This window comes from Armigeres subalbatus, chromosome 3, assembly GCF_024139115.2.
Source record: "Armigeres subalbatus isolate Guangzhou_Male chromosome 3, GZ_Asu_2, whole genome shotgun sequence".
NCBI classification, from domain to species: Eukaryota; Metazoa; Arthropoda; class Insecta; order Diptera; family Culicidae; genus Armigeres; species Armigeres subalbatus.
In genome coordinates, this window is record NC_085141.1 from 190,457,212 (window position 1) to 190,481,809 (window position 24,598).

General features: G+C 42.6%; 2 protein-coding genes across 6 annotated transcripts in view; both read right to left on the reverse strand.

Moving 5' to 3' along the window:
* The window catches only part of LOC134219910 (uncharacterized), a 123,305-nt gene extending 99,738 nt beyond the window's left edge, over nt 1-23,567 (reverse strand). For 2 of the 5 annotated variants that reach the window (XM_062698811.1, XM_062698808.1), the window contains exon 1: nt 22,803-23,567. The gene's annotated coding sequence lies outside the window, so the exon portion shown is untranslated. Of the gene's footprint in view, nt 1-22,740; nt 22,761-22,798 lie in introns of those variants that run through there. The other 3 variants (XM_062698812.1, XM_062698809.1, XM_062698810.1) reach the window with 2 other exon arrangements.
* On the reverse strand, nt 5,889-6,986 carry LOC134222193 (uncharacterized). Its single transcript, XM_062701336.1, has one exon. It carries the CDS (start codon nt 6,984-6,986, stop codon nt 5,889-5,891), a length of 1,098 nt encoding a protein of 365 aa, XP_062557320.1.
* Nucleotides 23,568-24,598: the final 1,031 nt, after the last annotated feature.

Below are 24,598 nucleotides of genomic sequence, written 5' to 3' on the forward strand. Positions count from 1 at the left end.
AGCATTGATTTGTTTCTTATTTTTGTTTTTTTTAGCAGTGAGCACGCATGAAAGCAAAAAGAGTAACGAGATTGGTTCTGTATTTCTTTTTCTTGCGATGAGATGAATATATGTTCAGTGAGATGGAAAACGGAACAGATTCCCTACGTATTTTTCGTGTACAACAACGGGTCAACGACGAATCCCCAATAAATTTCGGATGAGTTTGTGACTATGCAATGGGATTTGAAACAGTTCACTCATTTGTTTATTATTTCACTTTCCATATAAAATTTGCTTTTGTCAAATATTGGTCAAGCAATTTGTTGATCCCGGGCCTATGAAAGTTTCGAAGAAAAATTCAAATCAAATTCCAAGTAATAGGGTAGTATTGTGATAAGTGTGTAAACTCTGTCGTTTGGATATGGCTCAGAAAAGTTGTTGAAGAAATAACAAAACATTTAGAACGGCAATGGTTGATCCGTTGATGCCCTACTTGGAATCGGATCTTTATTTGTTTTACGATTCTATCAATAGCATACTTTCCCATATAAATCACGGTGTTTACCCAGAATCATCGTTTACATTCAGAATTAATGATCTCAATGATTCATGTAATGATTTTGGGTTCGTTTTTCTTCATCCCCGAACAGTTTGTATAGCAGTGGGAATTGGCACTTTCGACCGAGAAGGGGATAAAAACCGAACGAGCATGTCGGTACACCCTTACTTTCCAGTTCTACGAAGAGCAAACAAGTGGCCCATAAGAAACGGGATATGAGAAAAAGCTCTTAGTAATACCTTACCGCCCACCCCGGGGTAAACCATATTGGTTTTCACATGACCTTCGTGTTGGTTCACTGTACGCACAATGATTCATTCCGGCATGGAGAAGGTTTCGTGAAATACCCACGTTCAATAGAATTATGCTTGATTTTTCTATTCTTCATTGATACCGAAGCAATCGAAACGGTAAAATGATTCCACCTAGGGATCCCTTTCGCAATTCAACAATCCGTCATTCATTGAAGAATTACGACTGACGTAATACATGTTTCGCAAGTTGGGAGTAAGAATTGGGCGTCAATAATGTTTGACGACATAGTGTGTCCCGACAAAAATTTCAACATACGTACTTTTCATGTATATTTACTCACAAATGAAACTAACTGCGATAGGCAATTGCGATCAATAATGATTGTGAAAATTATGCATAAGCATGCATTAGCAAATTTTGAGAAGGTCAGTAACATGAGTTTGAAGTTATAAAATATCAAAATAAAAGGGAAGAATTAGTTTTAAAACAACAGAAGCACTGAGTAAACTTTAAAAATAGATAGTATTGATGGAGCAGAGGTTCAAACAAACTGAATTTGAAATTTAAAATCCAAGTCTAATAAATGAATTCGCCCTTACAACTTAGTTTGAACGTTTTTGGACAGATAGGAGAGATCTAGAGAGGTAAGATATAAAGAACATCAAGGATCGTCTCAAATTGAACGTAACTCGTTCGAAGTTCTTCTCGAGTAAGTCTCCCAATAATGATTATAGTTTCATCGTCGGTGAAATGTATTTCTTATTTTCTTTGAAGAACAAGCATCCTACTAATAGGTAAATGCTTCCATATGAATGACGCATAAGCCGTTTTTACTTAACGAGAGACCCGATAAGCTGACAAGATACAAAATAATGCTATCATTGATGCGTGCTACTTTGTCTGTAGAGAAAATATAAGCCATTTGCAGTCAGCTAGCTCTTTATTCATTGAGAGCTTATATCAGTATTGCAAAAACTAATGCGTTCTTGTACTGAAAAGGGCAGCCCTTACTTTGCACCGTTCAATGTGCAAAAACGATCCATAAAAAAATGAAAAACGATCCATAAATAACATCCGAATGTTTCATGAAACGCTACCATAAATCCATCAAATAGTTCGGGAGACTCCTTAAAGAATATTTTTATGATCCTTAATTCTTTGAAAAATGATCCATAAAAACTATATTTTGATCCATAAATTTTTTGCCTTATAAGCAAGAGTTCGTTGGTAACATCCCAGGCTCGTCTCATTCCTGCTTTGTATTGCTATTTTTCTATCCTTTATGCCTATTATCGAATTTCACACCAAAATTTTTACTTCAAAAGGCTTGGAGACCTACACAGCAAAAAATATTTAAATTTCAACGACATGTAAACAGGCCCAGTCGTAAAAACACAGTAATTGAATTTGTTATTTGATTGGAATATCCATCGAAATCAATGCACATATTAAGAGCATTGAAAAAGATATAAATTAATACGAATCATCATTCATTTTTCAATTGATGTATAAAACTTTAACTTTACACGATCGTTTAAACTTAATTTTAGATGTACTTAGATGCTTCAAACATGTGCATCAAAATAAACATGAATTTACACAAAAATTCTAACTGTGTAGACCCCATCTCGCGGTCCTTAGCCGGGATACGGTGCTGGCCGGGATACGAGCAACCTTAGGGAAGGTCGGGTAACCAACCCCGGTGGGAACTATGGTCGTATGCTGACAGCGAAGGGGGGGGGGGTTTGCTCCTCTCCGGAGGTGTAAATCTGATCGAGCGTCTGTTCTCCACTCTAACACGGCTCACAACCGCGTTTGTTCCCCATGTTAGGGGCGGCTGATCATCGTCCGAGTGCCAGCGAAGGACTCTAAACAAAACTGTGCACATCATGCTGCATCGTGTCGGCATCGAGAAGGCAGCCCCTGCAACGCGATGTAGGTAGCGCAACCCTGGTAAGGTAACCTACCGAAGATTCTACAGTTACCAAGAAAGGCAAAAGTAGAGCAAACAGATTGATTGAACGGCAACAGACACGGCAACGAATAAAGGACAACGATTGGAAAGTCGGATCTTGGAACGTGAGAACTTTGAATGAACCCGCACGTGTTGGGCTCCTGGCTCGTGAGCTGTAGAGTGTGGCAGCAATCCAGGAAATACGGTGGCCCAGAACTGGAGAACGTGAGTTCCGGGCGGTGGATGCCATCGCGAACACTTCATTCAAGTACCACATCTACCACATCTAGCGGTGGTGACAGAGCAGAAGGAGGAGTTGGCTTCATGGTGATCGGGAAGCAGATTAAGCTTGTTATCCGGTGGAAGCCGGTAAGCGATCGCATTTGCGTTTTGAGAATGAAGAGCAAATTCTTCAACTATAGCCTGATCATCATCTATGCCCCAACGAACGATAAGCCTGATGACGTGAAGGATGAGTCCTATGAGAGCCTTGATAAAGATTTCGGAGAGTGCCCAACACAAGATGTAAAGATTGTCATCGGGGATGCAAATGCGCAGATCGGAAGAGAAAGTTTCTTTCGCCCTGTCATTGGTACGGAAAGCCTTCATTCCGCTACCAACGATAATGGTCTGTGCCTTGTAACCTTTGCTGCTGCTAGAAGGATGGTAACAAGCTAAGCAGTACCTACTTAAGCACGTAAGAATATCCGCAAACACACCTGGCAACATCCGAGTGGAGACACTTGCTCACAGATAGACCACGTGCTGGTCGACGGACGTCATTTCTCGGATTTGGGGAATTTGCTGACAGACAAGACTATATAGTGGCCATATGGCGGCAGCCAGGTGGAAGGAGCACTTCGAAGATTTGTTGAACGGTGAAAAGGAAGGTGAATTAAGGAGCAGGATGGCCATAGTCGGCGACGGTCAAGCTGTGGAACCACCAACGCTGGACGAGGTTAAGAAGGCTGTAAACGAACTAAACAACAGTAAAGCTGCAGGGAAGAACGAGATCCCGGTCGAGCTTTTCAAACACGGAAGTGAGCAGCTGCATCAATCAATCCACCACATTATGCAGAAAATATGGGAGGATAAAGAACTGCCTGCCGATTGTTTGGTTGTAGAGGTGTGCGCCGGTCCGAAAATCGGCGGCGGCGGCGTTTGCCAGAATTTTGGTCGGTGGCAGCAGCGTTTTCGGCGTCACGCCGAAAGCCATTTTAGCCAGCGGTGACGGCTGTGTGAATCGGCGTGGAGCAATTTTTCAGGATTTCAAGACTGCAACTTCGTTCTTCGAAATTTACACAGAAAATTCTTCAAATTTTCCGCAGGAGATTGTTCAGAATGTGGGTATTAACATAAAAATTGGATTTCAATGGCAAATTGTTCGAAATTTTCATAAGAAGTTCATTGGACATAAAATGATTTCTATGGAAAATTCTTCGGAATTTGACGAAATTTTAACCAAAATTATTCAGAACTTTACGCAAATTTTTATTTTTTTAAATAAAAAAAAACCTTTCGGTATTTCAACGAAAAGAATAGGGTTTTTGAAGGAATTTCTTTGTATTGTTTAAAAGAAATTCATGAGGAATTCAATAGAAAAATATGTTAAAAAAAGAGGAAGAGTCGTTTGTCCGAAAATCATTTGGCAAAAGCCATTTAGCTGAATAATATGTTAAGTTGAAAATCATAAAGCTGAATTGTATTTGACCAAATTGAACGTTTGGGCAAAACGGTTATGCAACTGAAAACAGATTGGCCAAAGCGACATACGGCCGAATTAGTAATTTGGCCGAACAAGCACTCTTCTCCACGTCGTTTGGCTGAAACGGTCGTTTAGCCGAATAGGTTATAAGGCCGAAAATGTCGTTCAATAGAAATGATTATTTGATAGAAAATTTTTCAACATATAGCATAATTAATAACTGAAAAAGTTTTAAGACATATTCAGCCTATCATAATTAAATGGGTGGAAGACGAATGAGATTTTTTTCACTTCTGCGAAATATTCCTGTGTGGCAGTGAAATCGCACTTGTTGATAATTATGAAAAGGCAAAATCTAATTGATTTGAAAGCAAAGTAAGCTTGATATGGACGACAATGGAGAGTTACCAAAAACCCAATCAAAGCAAACGTGATACTTTGCTAGCAGTCAACGACATGTGGTCAACCATCACGGACTAGAGTGACAGTTTTCCAGCAGACTTCCGCTTTTTTTTTTTCGTTTGTCGGGTGAAGATCACTGCGTCCAGATTTTAGGACTATTGTGATATACCCTTTTGCTGTGAAATACGCAAGTTATCTCAGTAACATGTTTGTCACTGAGATACCTTGGTATCGACTGAACTCAAGACCATCTATTATTGATGAATAGAGATCCTGAGTTACAGTATGTGACTCCCCCATTCTGGCGAGACTAGCTTTATGAAGCCAACCACGTCCTTGGGGGATAAGATCCATATGTCAGCAGGCCCTAAAAGGGCTTGCTGAGAACTTTGAACCTACGTTGGGTGAGTGCACTGCAATAGCAGAGGATGTGTTCTGATGTTTCTCTCTCCTCGTCACAGAAGCGGCAATTTGAGGTTTGGATTGCTCCGATCTTTTGTAGATGGTATCTGCAGGGGCAGTGTCCAGTTATTAGACCGGTGTAGATGTTGAGATCCCTTTTGTTGAGACCTAATAGTTGTTGGGTTTTCTTGGGGTTAATCGTTACGAGCCTGTTAGGGCAGGATCGTGGCTTCCGGCGGGTTTTGGGGTCACACACACGGATTGTTCGGACACTATCCACAACGGTCACTTTCGGAGAAAACTGGGCACCACAAAATTCACCTTTATGTATTCAAGGCACTTTATTCCTTACGGTTTGGCGGTTCAACTTTAACTGATAACTTTATTAGAATACATCGCTTTTTTAACCCTACGTTGTGAAACATATCATAATTCAAAAGGCTATAAAACTGAAATATTTCCTCATTGCTATAATGCTGGCAGTCATTGCTGCCAGTATACCTAGAGCACACCTTCTTTTAAGGCAACGATTGACTTTGGGAACTGTCATCGCCGCCACCTGAAATTCTACAATTTCATTCATGATATTATACTACTACTACCTACTAGCTTACTACTATGAATTCCAATTATAGATTGTTTACATTTAAGATATTTTTAGTTTTTTCCTCAAATGGCAGCATACATATCTTCGTAATCGGACGGCGGATGATTCCTTTGCTGGTATGGAGATCAACGACTCGGACGAGACCATCTGGACCTTCGATGCTGTTGACAATTCTGGCAAGAGGCCACTTCACTGGAGCTAGGAATTCATCAGCGACGACTACCATCCTACCAGGCTGGACTGCAGAGTTTGGAACGATGTGCTTGTTCTCCTTCTGTAGTTCCTGCAAATATTCGGTCTTCCACTGGTGCCAGAACTGTTGAACTCGGTGCTGCAGGGCATGGTAATGATCCAATCGGCTGATCGGAATGTGGCTGACATCGGTATCGGGAAGTGCAGAAAATGTTGTTCCGATAAGGAAATGGGCTGGAGTGAGGACGGCCAAGTCATTGGGATCCTCCGTAAGCGGTGTTAATGGACGCGAATTCATTGCACTCTCAATCTGGGTCAACACGGTTGATAGGTCCTCGAAGCAGAGTTTTGCATTGCCGAGCGTCAGCAAATACAAATGTTTTTTCGCTACCTTAACGGCAGCCTCCCACAATCCACCAAAATGTGGGGCCTTCGGTGGGGTCATGTGCCACTGAATTTCTTGGTTTGCGCAAAATGTGGTAATTGTTCCGTATACTTTCTCTCGTTGCAGAAGCTGATACAGTTCGTGAAGCTCATTGCGGGCTCCTTCGAAGTTCTTTCCGTTATCGGAATGTATGTGCGACGGACATCCACGGCGAGCGATGAACCTCCGCAGAGCGGTGAGGAATGCAGCAGTTGACAGGTCACTCACCAACTCCAGGTGCACCGCTTTGGTAACGAAGCAGACGAAAACGCTGATATAAGCCTTGGTTGGTACTGCACGCTTGTGGATGGGTTTGATATAGACTGGTCCAGCGTAATCAATCCCAGTGATGGAGAATGGCCTGCTGACTGTGATTCTCTGCTGCGGTAACTGGCCGGTTTGCTGCTGGAGGGGAACGGGCGAGGCACGAACGCAACGGAAGCAATTTCGTACGATGCTGTTGAGTAGTCTTCTTCCTTGTATTGGCCAATAGTCTTGGCGCATTGATGCTAGTGTGACGCGGCCGCCACCGTGTAGAAGTTTGAGGTGGTAATGTGTGGCAATTAACCGTGTAAGTGGATGGGAATTAGGTAGAAGGATGGGATGTTTGGTCAAGTATGGCTGATCGGATAGACGCAATCTTCCTCCAACTCTGAGAACTCCTGCTGATCGATGAATGGACACAGAAGGCGCAAGTTGGAATGTTTGGATACGGCTTTCCCCTTCCCCAAGTACCTTATTTCTTCTGTGAACGCATCAGCTTGGGCCAACTTGATGAGTTTCATACGGGCTTCGGACATTTCTTCAACGGTTATCGGGTGCAGGATTGCTTCGGAATCGGAATATGACGTTGATGCGTTTCTGCGACGACAAGCTTTGATAAAGCGCAGACAGAAAGCGGTTACTCGAATCAACCGATTATATGACACGGAGGTGCCAAAAACTTCGTTGACTTCTGGCCTGTTTTGGATCGCCGCCACCATTCTGCGTCGTTCGAGGATGTCTTCGGATGTGCTACTTTGTTGCGTCAGAATTGGCCACTCAATCTCGGGTGCTCCTAACCAAGATGGTCCATGATGCCACAGGGCGCTGCCAAGGAAATCATCAACCCTCATTCCTCTTGTAAGAAGGTCCGCCGGGTTCTCTTTTCCTGCGACATGGTGCCAACTGGATCCTTGCGTCGCGGTTTGGATCTCGGAAACTCTATTGGCGATAAAGGTGTTCCAAGTGTAGGGGGGTGATCGTAGCCATTCGAGTGTCACAGTAGAGTCCGACCAGAAGTGGGATTCTGATATAGGCATGTCTAAAGCTAGACGAACTTTATTATGCAGCCGTGTAGCGAGAACAGCTGCGGATAATTCCAGCCGGGGAATAGAAATGCGTTTTAAAGGGGAAACTTTAGATTTTGATGCTATCAATTCTACATTTGATTTCCCTTCGAAGTTGGTGGATCGAGCATAAACGCAAGCGCCATAAGCTTGCTGGGATGCATCTGCAAACGTGTGCAGCTGCACAGTGGAATTCGGCAAAATGCATAACGGTTAACACGGTAGGTAGTGATCTTCGGTAAGTCTATGCAGTAGTTCTCCCATTTGATTCGTATGGTGTCGGGTACCTCGTCGTCCCATCCGCAGGGTTGTAACCAAAGCTCCTGTAACAACATTTTTGCTCGTATGACGACAGGTGCTGTGAGCCCAAGAGGATCGAAATGTTTTGAGACGGCTGAAAGAATGGATCGCTTTGTGGGAAAGCCATCACCGGAGACTATAGTAGATTCGAAAAGCAACTGATCCGGGCCGGGTTCCCAACAGACACCCAGTGCCTTGATGGTCTCGCAATGATTAAACTTCAGTGTTGATTGGGTTCCGATTTGTGATGGTGCGAGGCCTTCCAACACGATTGGATTGTTCGATGCCCACTTTCTTAACTGGAATCCTCCTCTGCCAAGCAGCTCATCCAGCTCCTCACGGGTTTGTATTGCCTCCTCCTCTGTGTTCGCTCCCTCTATGTAGTCGTCCACATAGAAATATTTCCTCAGAGCAGGTCCACCGAGTAGGTAGGTATCACCGTCGTCCGCAGCAAGCTGTTGTAGAGTGCGTGTGGCCAGAAACGATGACGGTGCGAGTCCGTATGTGACTGTCTGCAGCTCATAAGGCTTGTACGCGACAAAATCTGGACACCTTCAAACACGTATAACTTTTGAAATAGCTCATCAACGAGTGAAATATTTCGTAGATTGATGAATCTATGTCTGTACTTTCTGAAAATATATTTCTTATGAGTGGTACAAGTACGTAGTGAATAATGGCGTCGAAGGAATTGCAGGTTCGGAGAGAATTGTGTGCAGTCGCAATTGAAATTCGGGTCTCTCGATCCAGAAAATGTCTAAAAACATTTTGTTTTCATGTGAACACTGCTCAAAGCGTTTTAAAATTTGTCGATGCTTGTTCGACAATATCTAAAACGTCAGAGATTGGAACAAAAACGGATTTTATGAGCCACCAGAAGGATACGAGCTCGAAACAAATTCTACTGAGGATGCCAGATCATTCGGCACGTATTATTTCTTAGAAAATTCAAATGTCACCAAATTTCGTGCATACATCGAAGCATCGATAAGGAATGAAGCCATTTGAAGTGAAAAACGTACCGAATTAAACCAACAGCAGTTTATGTTGATTCTTAAAGTTATGTGTCCAGATTTTGTCGCGAACAAGCCTTATGTGGCCACTGGCTCATTCGGATTGAATCGCCAGAGAATTCGCTGTAGGGAAGTGTCCTCAGGATGCAGCAATACTTGGCGGTACATTTTTGCAATGTCCGCGACTAATGCGATGGGATACTTTCTGAATCGAAGGACGAGGGTCAGAAGTTCGTCTTGGACAATTGGGCCTACTTGAAGGGCATCGTTAAGGGAGTAACCGGTGGATGTTTTGGCAGATCCGTCAAACACCACCCGTACTTTGGTAGTGGTACTGGCTTCTTTTAGTACGGCATGATGAGGCAAATAGTGGACCTGAGGGGGATCGGCTTCGGTCGGCGGGACAAACCTCATATGGCCAAGTTCCAAGTACTCAGCTAAAAATGTGTGGTATTCGTCTTTCAAACGGGGTTCTTTGCTCAGCCGTTTTTCGAGGCTATGGAAACGACGAAGGGCAGAAGATTTCGACTCACCAAGCATGTGATCGAAATTGATATGACGAGGCAAACGGACGATATACTTTCCCTCTGCTGTGCGGGAGACGCTGGAAACGTAGTGAGATTCACACTGCTGTTCTTCCATCGAGTAACTTTGCTTGTTGTCAACTTCTTCGATGCGCCAGAAGCGCTCCAGTGCTTCATGGAGAGGATCGGAAAGTGAAACGTGACATACTACGGGGGGCGAACTGACGAGCATTTGGTTTTTTTCCGGAAACGATCCAACCGAATACGCTTTCGATGAGAATGGGACCATTTTCCATCTCGATTCGGCCACCGGGGTTCACGTAGGAGAAAAAGTGTTCAGCTCCAAGAAGCATGTCGATGGCACCGGTTTTGTGGAAAGACGGGTCCGCAAGAGGTAGGTTTTTGGGTGCATGCCAATCATTCGTCGGAGAGGATATTACGGGCAAATCGATTGTAATACGGGGCATAACGAGAAAGCCAAGGTTGATCTCAAAATCAGAGTGTCTCGATCGGATAGTGGTAGTGACGGAGTGATTTGCACTAGAGGAAGACTCACCGACACCAAACACAGGGACGCTTATTTTATTCCGTTTCAACCGCAAAAGTTGGCATAGTCTATCACTGATAATATTGGATTGTGAGCCATTGTCCAATAATGCTCGCGCTGGATGCTCTCGTCCGTGGCAATCAACAACCATCAGCACGACCGTCGACAGCAAAACATTAGCGTTTGATATTTGTGATGAGTTGGTAGTCTGAGCAGTGACAGCATTCATCGATGGGGGTGTTCGTTTGTTGTTTACTACTGTGTCTTGTCTGATGAAGGGCTTAGGTGTGTAGGTAGTTGAAGGCACGGTGCGTAATGTTGCGGATGGATGATCGTTCTCGAGTGGGTGGTAGCCTGGGTGAAGCAGTGAATGGTGTCGCCTTTTGCAATGACGGCAAGAGAATTTCGATTGACAATTGCGAGCAAGGTGGTCTTGGCGAAAACAATTATGGCAGAGGTGTTGGTCATTCACAACTTTCAGTCGATCGGGAAGGGACATTTTTTCGAACCGTGGGCATTGGAAGAGCGGATGATGTTGATCGCAGGAGTGGCATTTTCGATGAGTAGTTTCAGCTGCAGCATGCGAAACGGTTTTATGGAACGATGATCGTCGAAACATAATGGGTTGATTGCTAGGTGTTGGATGTGCTTGATGGTTTACGGACATTGATTCCAATACACGAATGCGACGTTGGAGAAACTCGATCAGACAAGAATAATCGGGTTTTTCAGCGGTTGTAGCAAAGTCCTCCCAAGCTTTCAGTGTCGCGTCGTCGAGTCGAAGACACAATAAATGCTCCTACATAGTACTCCATCCATCGATTGGTTCACCTAGCTGTCGAAGGGTTTTCGTGTGGCGCTCGTACTCGTCGACTACCGAATGTAATGCAGCGGCGGATTCTTTCTTCATACTGGGGCAGTCGAGAAGGGCTTGTAGGTGGCGTTTCTTGAGGAGATAGTCGTTGGCGTAGCGGGAAACTAGGGTTTGCCAAGCGATGGCATAATTGGCAGAGCTGATGCTGATCGATTCGACTAGTTGTGCTGCTTCTCCTTTCAGGGCAGCACGGAGATAATGGAATTTTTGGATGTCATGAACCTCGGGGTTGGAATGGATAAGAGCAACGAATGTGTCGTGGAATGGGAGCCAATGGTTAAAATCTCCATCGAACTCCGGCAGAGAAATTGTTGGCAGCTTGATTCCGGAAAGCCCGGAGGGTGGTATTTGGGGGATTGCGCTTGTCGAAGGTACATTGGGGAGGTAAGATTGGAGGGTAGCTTTTACTTGGAAGTAACGGGTTTCATAATTGGAGCGAAAAGACAGGTTTTGTGCCATACCTTCCTTAGTTAGCTCCATATCCTCGAGCTGGGTTTGCACGTCATCCAGTCCCATCCACACGGTATCAAGATTCTCTAGACGGAGCTTCACCTGGCCTCGATCCCGTTCCGCCTCGTATTTCTCGATGAATTGTTCTGCTCTCCCCAGGGAAGCGGTGAGCGTAGTTCGGCGATTGATGAGCTGTTGTCTCTTACGTTCGTCCGCCATTGTGGAGTAGGGATGATCGTCGCGTGCACTAGATTGGACGACACAGAGAAAGACCCGGTAGAGCCGGACAAACGGAGTAGAGAACTTGGAGCGTTACTAACCTTCTCAAGGCTAGGTTTAGGCCTTGGATTTCAATTCAAAAAACAGCAACGGCTATCCAGACGGGTACAGCGGATCATCGGGCGATTCTACGGAAGCGGCTACTAATGACGTCGTCTCTTGCTAGCTATTGTTGGATAACAATATACGGACACTACTTCTGCAGCTCCACACCGGATAGGAAGGACCGGAAAAAATCGGAAAAATCTCAAAGCACCCGCGGAAAGTCTCTGCGCACCTCGGAATAATACGTACCGAGTGCCTAATAAGATTAGGCCTTGTATTTAATGAAACAAGCGGGAACGCTGGAGAAGCTTCTCGTTGGCGCGGGAGCACAATAGGATCCAGGAAGATGGCGATTTTATGAATGCCGCTGGGCAGACAATAGTGCGGAATGATGGCGTCAGATAGCGTCGAAGTCCGAAATGCGATGACGGATTTTTCAGCCGTATCCTGGTCACGGCACCAAGATGTTAGGGCAGGATCGTGGCTTCCGGCGGGTTTTGGGGTCACACACACGAATTGTTCGGACACTATCCACAACGGTCACTTTCGGAGAAAACTGGGCACCACAAAATTCACCTTTATGTATTCAAGGCACTTTATTCCTTACGGTTTGGCGGTTCAACTTTAACTGATAACTTTATTAGAATACATCGCTTTTTTAACCCTACGTTGTGAAACATATCATAATTCAAAAGGCTATAAAACTGAAATATTTCCTCATTGCTATAATGCTGGCAGTCATTGCTGCCAGTATACCTAGAGCACACCTTCTTTTAAGGCAACGATTGACTTTGGGAACTGTCAGAGCCTTTTGGATTGGCTCGTATGGGGAAGTGCATTCCAGTTTGATGTGATTTGACTGACCATATATTTGTTCAGTTCCATTTTTACAGAGCAGTCTGAGATCCCGCAGAAGGGCTCAGGGCCAATGAACCTTTCATTAGATCCATTCCTGGCTAGCTCATCAGCAATCTCGTTTCCCTTTAGACCCGTATGTCCTGGGATCCAATATAGGTAGACTCGATTGCGTATGGATAAGTTTTTCAAAGCCAGAATGCATTCCCACACTAGCTTTGAGTTACAAGTGTAGTTATTAAGCGACTTAAGTGCCGCTTGGCTGTCAGAGAAAATACATATTTTTGCAAATCTATACTTTCTCCTCAGGCATAATAACACGCATTCTAATATTGCATATATTTCCGCCTGAAATACTGTGGGCCACTGTCCTAAGTGGACAGAAATTTTTGTTGTAGGGCCATAGATTCCGGATCCTGTCAGACTTCCGCTTGCCTAGCAGCATGATAATTTCCACAGATCTCATCAGCATCTGAGAAAAATTAAGTATTCCAACCGGAATCCAGAAGAATTATCACTGGATTCCTTTCGGTATCTTTAAGGGATACCCTCGAGAATCTGTGGAATCTGGTTTCGTAATTCATGGAGGATTTGTTTCAGAATCTTTTTTTAACTTGCTTCGGAATTCCTCCGAAGTCGTTCGAAGATTTCTTTCGAAATCGTTCGGAGATTTGCTTTCCTTGATTTGCATTCTTGACAATTTTTTTCAGAATACTTCGACGATATGCTTCGGAATCATTCGACAATTCGCTTCGGAATACATCGACGGTTTACTTCAGAATTCCAAGAAGATGAATTTTGGACTCCCTCGACGAATTACGGGCGGAAATTCGTTAACATTGCCATTTGGCATACAAAAGAAGGATCAAGACTCTGATCCCTGCAGGCTTGGAGATACTCGGCCATTTCGTTTGCGGAGCGGTCGGTGAACAGAACGTATCGATAGTAGTGTCACAGTTTTTTAGAAAGTGGTGAGAAATGGTGATAAAGTTATGTAAAGTTTCTTCATAGTTACATATTTATTATACTCTCTAATTAGGAAACCTTTGAAGTTACTGAAACCAATTCGCTAAATTAGAATAGTTAATCGTTCTGCCTGAATTAAGTGGAAAGTTTCGATAAGGTATGTTTGAAAAGAAATTGAATCGTGACAATCGTTAATATGGTTTCCAATGAACAGCAAGCCTGTTCAACAGGCGGCAAGTCTGGGACGAGGGCTTGGTACCTCCAGCCGCGACCGAAACCCGCAACGTTAAGTGCGAGCGACCGAAACCCGCAACGAAACAGACGGGAGCCAAACCGAACGACCGACCGACACGCGGCGCGGCCGCCGTGTCACGTAGTGTCCATCACCATACACTACGAGCCCATGCAACATTCGAACGACGCCAGTAGTTGCCAGTCTACAGTTTTCCGCTCTCTGGCGGAGACCGAAGCACTAAGCCCGGCCAATATCGCCCAGCACACATGCTGCCAATTCATCGTCTCACAGCATAATGAACCCTGCGCGCAGGTACGTTGTTAAGTGTAAGTGTAATGGCCATTCACTTTGAGAAACGTTATTGAAGGAGAGTTAAGAATGAACCCTGGTAGGAAGCTAAATTGATAGAGAGAAGAAAGACAAATTTTGGAGAGTAGTACGGTAGAATGAAGATGATGGAAGAATAAATTATGTAATCGTTAGAAAAGAATTTTACGTTTCATTATAACCGCATCCATGCTTCGCATCTCGGGGTTTTTCTTTGTTGCTTACCTGAAGTTTCCGCTTCGAAAAACTGAATATTTGCAATCCTGCGTTTCCTTTTTCCGGTCGTGAGAATTACAATGGTTACAAATTACTTGGTTACAAAATCCCACCGCCCCACTACACTTAGACGCAAAGCAATACGCTATCAATTTGAGTCGTTGTAGCAATCATCGGCTGGTAAACAAACATTCTTCGATACTATGAGCTACAGCAGAAAGAATATGCTGAGAAAAAAGAATATAGATGAGTGTGATTGATACACAATTACCTCAGGTGGTTGGATGGTTGGACCGTATTTATCATATTACCACTAAGAGATGGTAAATAGTTTGAGGATTTTTGAAAACAAGCTCAAACTAGAGAAAATAGATAAAGGGGCTAGAGACCCCTTAGGCATTGGGGCTAGTTACGCAAAATGCGGAAAAATCTACTGAAATTTCAATAAATCGTTCAAATTTCAACGGAAAATTCTGCGGACCTCTTTAATTTTGAATAAGCGTGGAAAATTGTAGACCACCGGCGTAACAAATTTTAAACAGCGGCGCGTAGATGCAAAAATGCCGGCGGCGGTGGCGTGCCAAAAACTGTCGTTGGCAGCGCACAGCTCTAGTTGGATGACCTCATATGCCCAATCTATAAGAAGGGGCACAGACTAGAGTGTGCCAATTACAGAGGGATCACCCTTCTGAACTCGGCGTACAAAATCCTGTCGCGTATCCTGTTTAACAGACTGAGACCGCTTGAGGAGTCCTTCGTTGGCGGTTTTCAGGCAGGTTTTCGACGGATCAGATGTATAGCCTGCGGATGATCCTTGATAAATTCCAGGAGTACAACTTGCAGACTCACCATCTGTTCATTGATTTCAAAGCAGCGTACGATTCAGTGAAGAGAAATTAGCTGTGGCAGATAGTGTCCGAACATGGTTTTCCGGCGAAACTGATTAGACTGATACGTGCAACGCTGGATGGCTCGAAATCAAGTATTCGGATTGCAGACGAAGTGTCAACCTCGTTTGTGACCATAGACGGATTGAAGCAGGGTGATGCACTTATGAATTTATTGTTCAACATTGCACTCGAAGGCGCTATTAGGAGATCTGGCGTGCAGAGGAACGGCACTATCATCATACGGTCACATATGCTCCTGGGTTTTGCGGACAACATCGACCTTACTGGAATCGATCGCAGAGCAGTAGTGGAGGCTTTTGTCCCACTGAAGAGGGAGACGGCGAGGATAGGCTTAGGATAGGTACATGGTAGCAGGTAGAGATAGGGGAAGACCTAGTGGTGTTGTGCAGAGGTAGTGCTTGATGGGGATGTGTTTGAATTTGTTGAAGATTTTTTTTATCTTGGAACGCTAGTGACATGTGACAATGACGTTTCCCGTGAATGGAAATGACGTATTGCTACTGAAAATAGGGCCTTTTACGGATTACGTAACCAATTTAGGTCCCACAACATGCAGACGGAAACGAAATTTGCTCTATACAAAACTCTGATTCTGCCGGTGGCCCTTTATGGACATGAAGCATGGACATTAAAAGAGGCGGACCGGAGAGCTTTCGGGGTTTTCGAGCGAAAAGTGCTGCGTACAATACTCGGAGGGAAACTAGAAAATGGTGTGTGGCGCAGACGCATGAATCATGAGCTATATCAAGTATACAAAGAAGAAAATATTGTGAATCGTATAAAATACGGCAGACTTCAGTGGGCTGGTCACTTAGTGCGAATGTTGGAAGAAAGAATAGCGAAAACAATATTCAACAGAGAACCAGATAGGGGCCAGCGACTTCGTGGAAGGCCACGAACACTGGCTGCACGCGGTGGAATCGGACCTGGGGACCCTGAACGTTCGGGGAAACTGGAGGAACATCGCCCAAGACCGACGATTATGGAGCTCTACAATACGCCAGGCATAGGTGTATCGACGCTGTAGCCAACCAGGTATCCAGGTAGGTTGATCCCATAGCCTTAAGGACACCCCTCACGGAATCCAAATTCAAAAGTACTCGCGTTTTCAAGGGAACACCACTTATGACGGGAGCAGCGCACAACTGTCATTTTTATTATTTCAGCTTTGCTGCGCCGCAGCATGCGTGAAATAGTGAAAATAACAGTAATGTGTTACTTCCGTATCGAGTGGTGTGCCTTTGAGTAAGTGTTCTCAATATATATACTTGGTACATGAGAATGGCAAAAATCTAAATGTTAAAATAGTTATGAAACATAATTATTAAATCTTAACATGCTAATCAACACCGTGACTGAGTTGAAGGAGCAGTGTGGCTTCTGTACATATGCTCAACATATGGAATCAAATACTTTTGTTGTGACATAACGTTCATTTGAAAGGCTCATATGCGTTAATGTTTTTCTAAACACACTAAGTTTTTGTTTCTCGAGCTCGGCAAAATTGGGCACCGCTGTAGCTCAGTAAATTTCAGAACTGAACTTCGGCAGAAAATTTGGTTTATTACTGACTTTCAGCAAAATATTTACCGTATCTCGGCAAATGAAACGTCACTTTTACTGAGATCTCGGTAAAAATCGTGTTTGCTGAAACTCGGCGATGCCCACCTCGGGAAAATAAACAAAAAATGCTGAGATCTCGGGGAAAATTTTTAAGTGTGTACATTTTTCACGATTAATGAATCGAGTACTAATCGAGTTACAAGTAGTCTAGTCGACAAGGTGAATAAGTCAGCTTACATGTAAATCTATTATTTCTCGTGTTTGTGATTTACAGAAGTTATCATTTAAAAGAACGGGCTTGGTGGTCATATGGCTATCCCTTCTACTTCGTACACAGGAGCTTGTGGATTCAATTCAAGGCTGGTTCCATTCTTTCACTTTGTATCTTGGCATATAGGTATTTCTGAAGTTCCTAGCAATCGTTAGAAATAAAATGTGCTTCATACCGTTTCCATCTTTTATTATTTACCTATACCCTGCTGCATCTAATAGAGAATATCATCATTTCGTTCCTATTGCATATATTAATCAAGAAGAACTTCTGTCGCAGAACCTAAGACCCGAAATTGCAAAAAAAATTCCGCATGAACTCGTGGCAAGTGGTTTCCTTCCCATCCCCGATAGACTGTAAGGACGTGATCAGCGCCGGAAATGTTGATATCAGTGAAATATTTTTAAGGCTGGTCTGCATACATTTTTGGTATCTTTCATCATTATAATATGTAATTCACCTTTTTACCAATATATCATGCAATATCGCATACCCTCACAAACCCTCGCATACTCTCACATCACAAACCATTGATCACGATTTAGCTAAGAAAAGCTAAAATAATTGAAACTAAGAGTGCTGAGGTCGTACTTGTCCGTACACAGGTTAGTGAATTTTGCCAGTGATCATCACTCCAATGACGACTTGGACAAGAACATGGGCAAGAACAACGGAAGCATTAGGTCCGGACGGTTCCGATGGACGTGTTGAGCCGCGAGAATGGTTACATTCACTGACGGCTGAATGAGAAAGAGGAGAAACGTGGTTGGTGTAAAATTAGATGCTGGAACCGGCACACCAAAAATGCGACAATTTTAAAAATGTGACAAATTTTGTAATAAACATTGTTAGTTTTGGATTAAGTATAAATAATGTGAGCTGCGATTGTCTTCTTCAAGTTGAGTGAAGTACGAGAAACTAAAGACGGTCTTACAGTTGAGGTCAATATACGTATCTGTAAAAATGTGGTAGAATTGAATGGAGCAGTACTAAACTCGTATTATGCCAGGTGAAGACATTACACTAAGAGAGCCTAATAGTTTTCTTAGATATATAATTTTCACACATACAAGCATCATTTCTCAATTTCGTTGACTTAGTATTACAATAATATTCTGATTTCATCACCCCCTGGAGAATTTTGGGGTGATAAAATAGGACATGCGACAAAACAAAAAATCACCTCGGCCCAAAAACTTCTAGCCGCACCGTGCTGCCAAAAAACCAGGAGCTTTTTAAAGTGCAAAAATTATCCTTCATCGTTAAAATACATATTCATTTTAATCAAAACGCTCATGTTATTATCTATGATACTGCCATTCGTCATTTTATTTCATCTTTCCAGAAATCAAGAAGTCTATTTTTCGATCTTTGAATCAGAATGAAGAATATTCCGAACTATCGGTTTTCCATCTCTGAAGACAGCATAAATCCCAAACTAGCTGGTGTTGGAGAAAGGTCCTCCTTCATCCAGGACTTGCGAATTGAAACTTGGTGAGAGAATTCCATTATATATTATATATATTTACCAAATTATATTGAAACCGTATGATTATTACCAAAAAACAAAACCATCAGGGCACGCGATTGGATTTGGATAGGAAGAGTGGAATCGCCAACTTCCTGTTGTTAACATCTCGTGGATAAAGGGCGGGCTCTTCTCCCCATCTATTGGGTCAATCTGGGAAACGAGGGCTAGGCTATATTATTCTACTGTACTTGCTTAACGACTGTATGATATTTAGCTTTATGGTTTTTCTTTCAGCCTTGGCAGTCTGTAAAAGCAGCAAAAACGAGTTTGCCTTTACATCCGACGGTTTCGGTTTTATATTAAACCTTTTTCAAGGAATCTAAAAAATATTTCAAATAATAACTTTTGTCGGTTCAGCACCCTAATTCTACCACTTACAGAGGCTCGCTTTTTTGTTAAAACATGGACATGTTCCATATACGTTCGTCTGGTTAATCAAAATGGCGCCCACCCCGGCTTTAAAGATAGTTTAATTTTAGTCTTTTCTATGAAAAATTGCTATTGTCAGATTTTCTGGATATGATATACTGCGCGGCGTTTGTAATGTTCCCAAATGGGTACTTGCACAAAACTTCACGCGGCGAATGACTGTCGAAAGGTACGGCCGCGCCAAACGATACACCGCAATGCTATTCTCCCATAAGAATCAAGTAAACGGGGTGAAGAAAGCGCGGCGGTACCTTTCATGAAGGGTTCGCCGCGTGCAATTTTGAGAAAATCAGTCAATATCTCCTACTAGTCTACTCACTGTGATCGCCACTGAACTGTAATTTTATCTCGATTTTTGCTATCGATATTTTTATGTTTTTGTTGTATCGCCTACACTTTCTTCTCGACACCTACGTGTTTCTGCGTAACATCAATGTTTGTGTGGAAACTTTGTGGTCATTAGCAATTTTAGTAGGTGTAATTTTTATGGTGGTGGTTGTGTTAGCATGTGTTGTTTGTAAGTGTTGTTGTGTTGTTTACAATTTGGTTGATTTCTGTTTCACATTCATTTCTTGTTTTTTTGGATTTTACCCATCTCTTGGAGAATGCCAGCATAGATTACATGGAGACCATCTGTGTCTGTTCGTTTGTTTACAGTGTTCTTGTGGTTTGTTATGTGACACATTTCCAGAAATTGTAGTGTTTGTGTTGTGTTAGCTCTATCTAATATTTTGACTTTGTTTAGATCGAAGCGGTGATCTTCAGTGATACTGTGTTTCATTAGCGCCGTTTTTTTTTTTTTTTTTTGCTAATGACCACAAAGTTTCCACACAAACATTGATGTTACGCAGAAACACGTAGTGTCGAGAAGAAAGTATAGGCGATACAACAAAAACATAAAAATACCGATAGCAAAAATTGAGATAAAATTACAGTTCAGTGGCGATCACAGTGACCCCAAAATTATCGACACAGCAGCAGTGAGTAGACTAGTAGGAGATAGCAATTTTTCATAGAAAAGACTAAAATTAAACTATCTTTAAAGCCGGGGTGGGCGCCATTTTGATTAACCAGACGAACGTATATGGAACATGTCCATGTTTTAACAAAAAAGCGAGCCTCTGTAAGTGGTAGAATTAGGGTGCTGAACCGACAAAAGTTATTATTTGAAATATTTTTTAGATTCCTTGAAAAAGGTTTAATATAAAACCGAAACCGTCGGATGTAAAGGCAAACTCGTTTTTGCTGCTTTTACAGACTGCCAAGGCTGAAAGAAAAACCATAAAGCTATATTATTGTATGTACTAACTTTCTTCTGGAAGGAGATTCTCTATTCATCCCGTGGATTCGCATAAGTGTCTCTGCTTATGGAACCACCCCACCCATTTTTGGCCCTTCATACAGGAGTTTGATGAAATAAAAACAATAATATAATCATGATCAAATCGTTTGTCAGATATGGCCAGTGCTATCGGCAGGTGCCTTGTTACAATAGATGGTAGTATCATCATCATCATCATAAAATAGGACATGCGACAAAATAGGATTTTTTTATATTTTCGATTTTTTTTTAAATTTATTTCACAAATATGAAACAGTTCTAACAGGTAACTGTTAGAATTCGAAATGAGCGAAAAATCTCGTTTCCGCATCCAATTAAAACCACCCTTTCATAACTACCACATTGGCAACCAGTTAACCGCGACGAACCTGTGCCGTAGAACCTTAAGCGCCAGATTCCAATAAAATTCCGCATGAACTCGGGGCGAGTGCAGAGGTGTTCTCGGCTTGCAGTGGGTGAGTGATTGCATCATCGATTCCTTCCCATCCCCGATAGACCATGAGGACGTGGCCAGCCGTTATCGATCATCCCATGGCAAATCCCATGCTTCCATCCAGTAGTAGTCGGAGTAGCAACTACGTAATGCACGGTCATCATGCTCATGCTCATGCTCATTTCACAAATATGAAACAGTTTATGCCTTGTAGATGCAAAATACGTGAATAGTATTTGTAATTTCTTGTCAAAAAGGCTTACAAAGTTCTTGAGGTAATTTTAGTATAGAAAAGGGGCCGGTCCTAAATAATAATCATTTTTTATACAAAGAGAGTAAAGAATTTGTTCATTAAAAAACTAAAGTAGACACTTGAATGTGTACTTGAGTTAAGAGAGTTTTAGAGAGAGAAAAGAGGCGTTTCCGGAATTTGCCAATAGCTGATCACGAATGTTGTGCAAGGGAATGTTCAGGGAGCATCCATAAAAGAATGCAAAGTTTCGTAATGTAGGGAAGCTCAATTTAGCATATAAATTGTATACAGAGATGATAGATGTGAGACTTTTTCATTCTCTATCGAATCCAATCCTTGATCTTTACAAATAAAAATTGAATGAGGTTTTTTTTTGTCACGATTTAACTCACGAACACATTGACCGATGTGGAATATGTTTGTACTGTTAACTTCATCTAAAAGCCAGACAAATTTTTCGTTTTTACTAAGTATATGAGAAAACCACTTGTCATAAGACGAGTTTGTACAATCGTATTTCGACCTCAACAGTAACAGTCAAGTACGAGACACTGAAGACGACCTTAATGTTGAGGTCTAAATACGTATCTATCAAGGTACAATTAAGTGGTGGAATTGAATGGGATTATACAAACTCGTCTTATGACAAGTGAAGTCATTCCACTAAAAAGCTCAACATAATTTTTTCAACATACAAGAAAGGGAAAATCGAGATAACAGAGTCACTATCGCCTTTCAGTACAACTTTTTTTTGAGACACGAATGTCACTTTAGTGGTAAAGTGTCACTAATAAAGTATAATAATAAAATAATAATAGTACAACTTTGTTTTACAGGCTTCATGCTGCAAGGCTTGTAAAAATCAACCTGCCTTTAAATATTTCAAAACATAATTGAAAAAAAATGTTGTGCGCTCTGACTTGGTGTGGGCAGGATTGTATAAACGCAAAAACTCACAAACAGCTATGTGTTTTGAATTCCACGAAGTACCTCATTTCCTAATTTTAATTTCGTTCTCAATGCTTATCTTCCAACATGTGTGGGTGGCTTGAGCTCTTTTATGAGAAGATAAAATCACGAATTGCTTACGACCTGTTAAACTCCTCACAAGGTGTTGTTTTAATGACTAACCTAAGATTGTCGGCAATAGAATGCAGGGGACTTTATTTACGATTCTAACAGCCATTTCTACTCTGAAACAACTATGCGGTGAATTACAGACAGATAAAAGCTTCCTACAACTCTATCTTCATCAAAATTTATCATCCCTCACCTATTAAAATATATCACCCCTACCGAAATATATCACATAGTCCGACCTTACTTGACGCCAACCATGGTGTATGTGAAGAATGTTCGAGGTACACCTTAATGGAACAAACCATTATTGATTTATGGCACCTTGAGTGCGATAATCATTACTCTCCTGCAATAACTCCGTTGGATCATAAAAAGATGCGGGCTGCCAAGGAGGGGAAAATTATTGCTAATATGCTGCTCCGGTGCTCATGTTCAGTTCGCTTCACCGTTCCTCTATCGATAAGAAGGCGCTGTGCCTTGCCTCACATTTCACACGTTCATGTCGTACGTCGTTTGAGTGATAAATTCATTAACGTCACCGTACCTACATTTCTAGGTATATGCCAAGTGGTTCCATTCCATATCCTCGTTAACACGTCAGTTTCTCTTCACAAGGACGGTATAGAGTGTAGTAACATGATTCGCGGTTGCACCGTCGGTGTTGGCTTCGAACCACTCAAACCGTTGCGTCGTTACGGTCCTGTCCCCCGCAACAGGATGGTTATGCCTACACAAAACAGGATGCTTCACACGCCACCCACCATGGCAAACTGCTCATTCTCACAACCTAAATCACCAGTTTGCGTTTATGACAATTAGCACTCGTACGCGAATCGTACATATAAATTCATTTGGACATCCACCGACAATAGCACTCTTTCCGCCCAGCCAGACACAAGTGGAGGTCGGTTCCTAGGCGGCGATGATATCTTCCATTATCCACTTGAATCGTTCCACGGACGACGGCGGAAACACGAGTAAGTTGTGTTTTAATTCAATAATCCAATTTCATTCCGGTGTATCCAAACGGCACAAGTAACGATAACGACCCGAGCACACCACGTGTTGTGTGGAGGCTCATTTCGCTTAGCTCGTAAAAGCATTCAGTGGACGGGACCACTAATCACACTTCGTTGATTCTTCCGCGTGGGAACCTAAGGCCCAGCGGGAATCTCGCCTAAAAGCACTGCCTCTCTATGTGGTTAACGACTCTATCCGTGTGCGATCTCTGCGATTGGACTTTTATTTCTCGCTTAAGGCATTGGAGTTTGTTCCTTGGGCGAGCTTTCACCTCGAACCGTCTATTCACAAGAACGTACCGAAACCAACTAAACGTACACCATACCATCATCAGCATCCAAGCTGAGGATGTTGTCACAGTTGCTCTCATCTACGCTAGATCTTCGTGGAGTTTGCGCGCTGACCCGCAGCTTCCGATGTCAGATTCATCCTAAGAATCTTATCTCGTGAGATTCGCCTATTCCTTCTAAATTGCAATGCATTTAGGTCATTAGGCCTGGAGGAGAGACAATGAGAACGAAAGCGTTGGAGAAACAAAATGAGCATCGCAGATTGTGATTGTAACACGGTGTCAGTCAGGATGTCAGTGATACGTTTGGCTGGCATGCTCATCATCACCCACGTTTTGTTTTTCTCCGTACTGGCCAGCCGTCGTCAGGGCCGTGACGACAACACAGCTGGGAGTTGGTGGGGTGGTAAACTGGCAGAACGTCCACTCCTTGGGTGGTGGGATGGGCGTTACAACTTGCATGATGCCATGTGACTTCGAAAACATTAAAACGCGAAACACGGCACACTGACTGCCGGAGAGGACCGAAGCGAGCGGCAATGCAGTTTGTTGCTACATTCTGCTGCTGTCAACGGCTGTGCTGCTGCTGTTGTGAAAAATGGAGAATGTGGCCGAAGCAATAATTAATTTTGCTATTAATTTGCGTGGGTCAATTTATGGTTCCCGTTGATGTAGTTTTTCGAGGTTCACACCGTGGTAATCTCCATAATTACTGTTCTCCAGGGAAATGTTTGTATCCTTTAATTAAAGTTGGGAGGACTAGACTAGGAAGCTATAGACAAATTGTCGCTCAGACTAGGCAAAGCTCAAACTGCTTGCTGGAATTTTGATAAGGTAAGCGAAAACCGGGTGACGTTCGGTAATCGATTTTGACTATTATCCGTAGGAGGCGATTTCTAGTCGGTTGGAAAATGTGCTCAAAACAGTTTAATTTTCGTTGTAATTTTGTTTAAATATTTCAGTTTGTGCAGCATTTTAATTGAAAATTAAACACTCCGAATATGAGTGGTGAGGTATAAGAACATATTAACTAAC

Excerpts from the sequence above, each read along its gene's own strand:
- LOC134222193 (XM_062701336.1), bottom strand. The coding sequence starts at position 6,986 with ATGCGCCAAGACTATTGGCCAATACAAGGAAGAAGACTACTCAACAGC.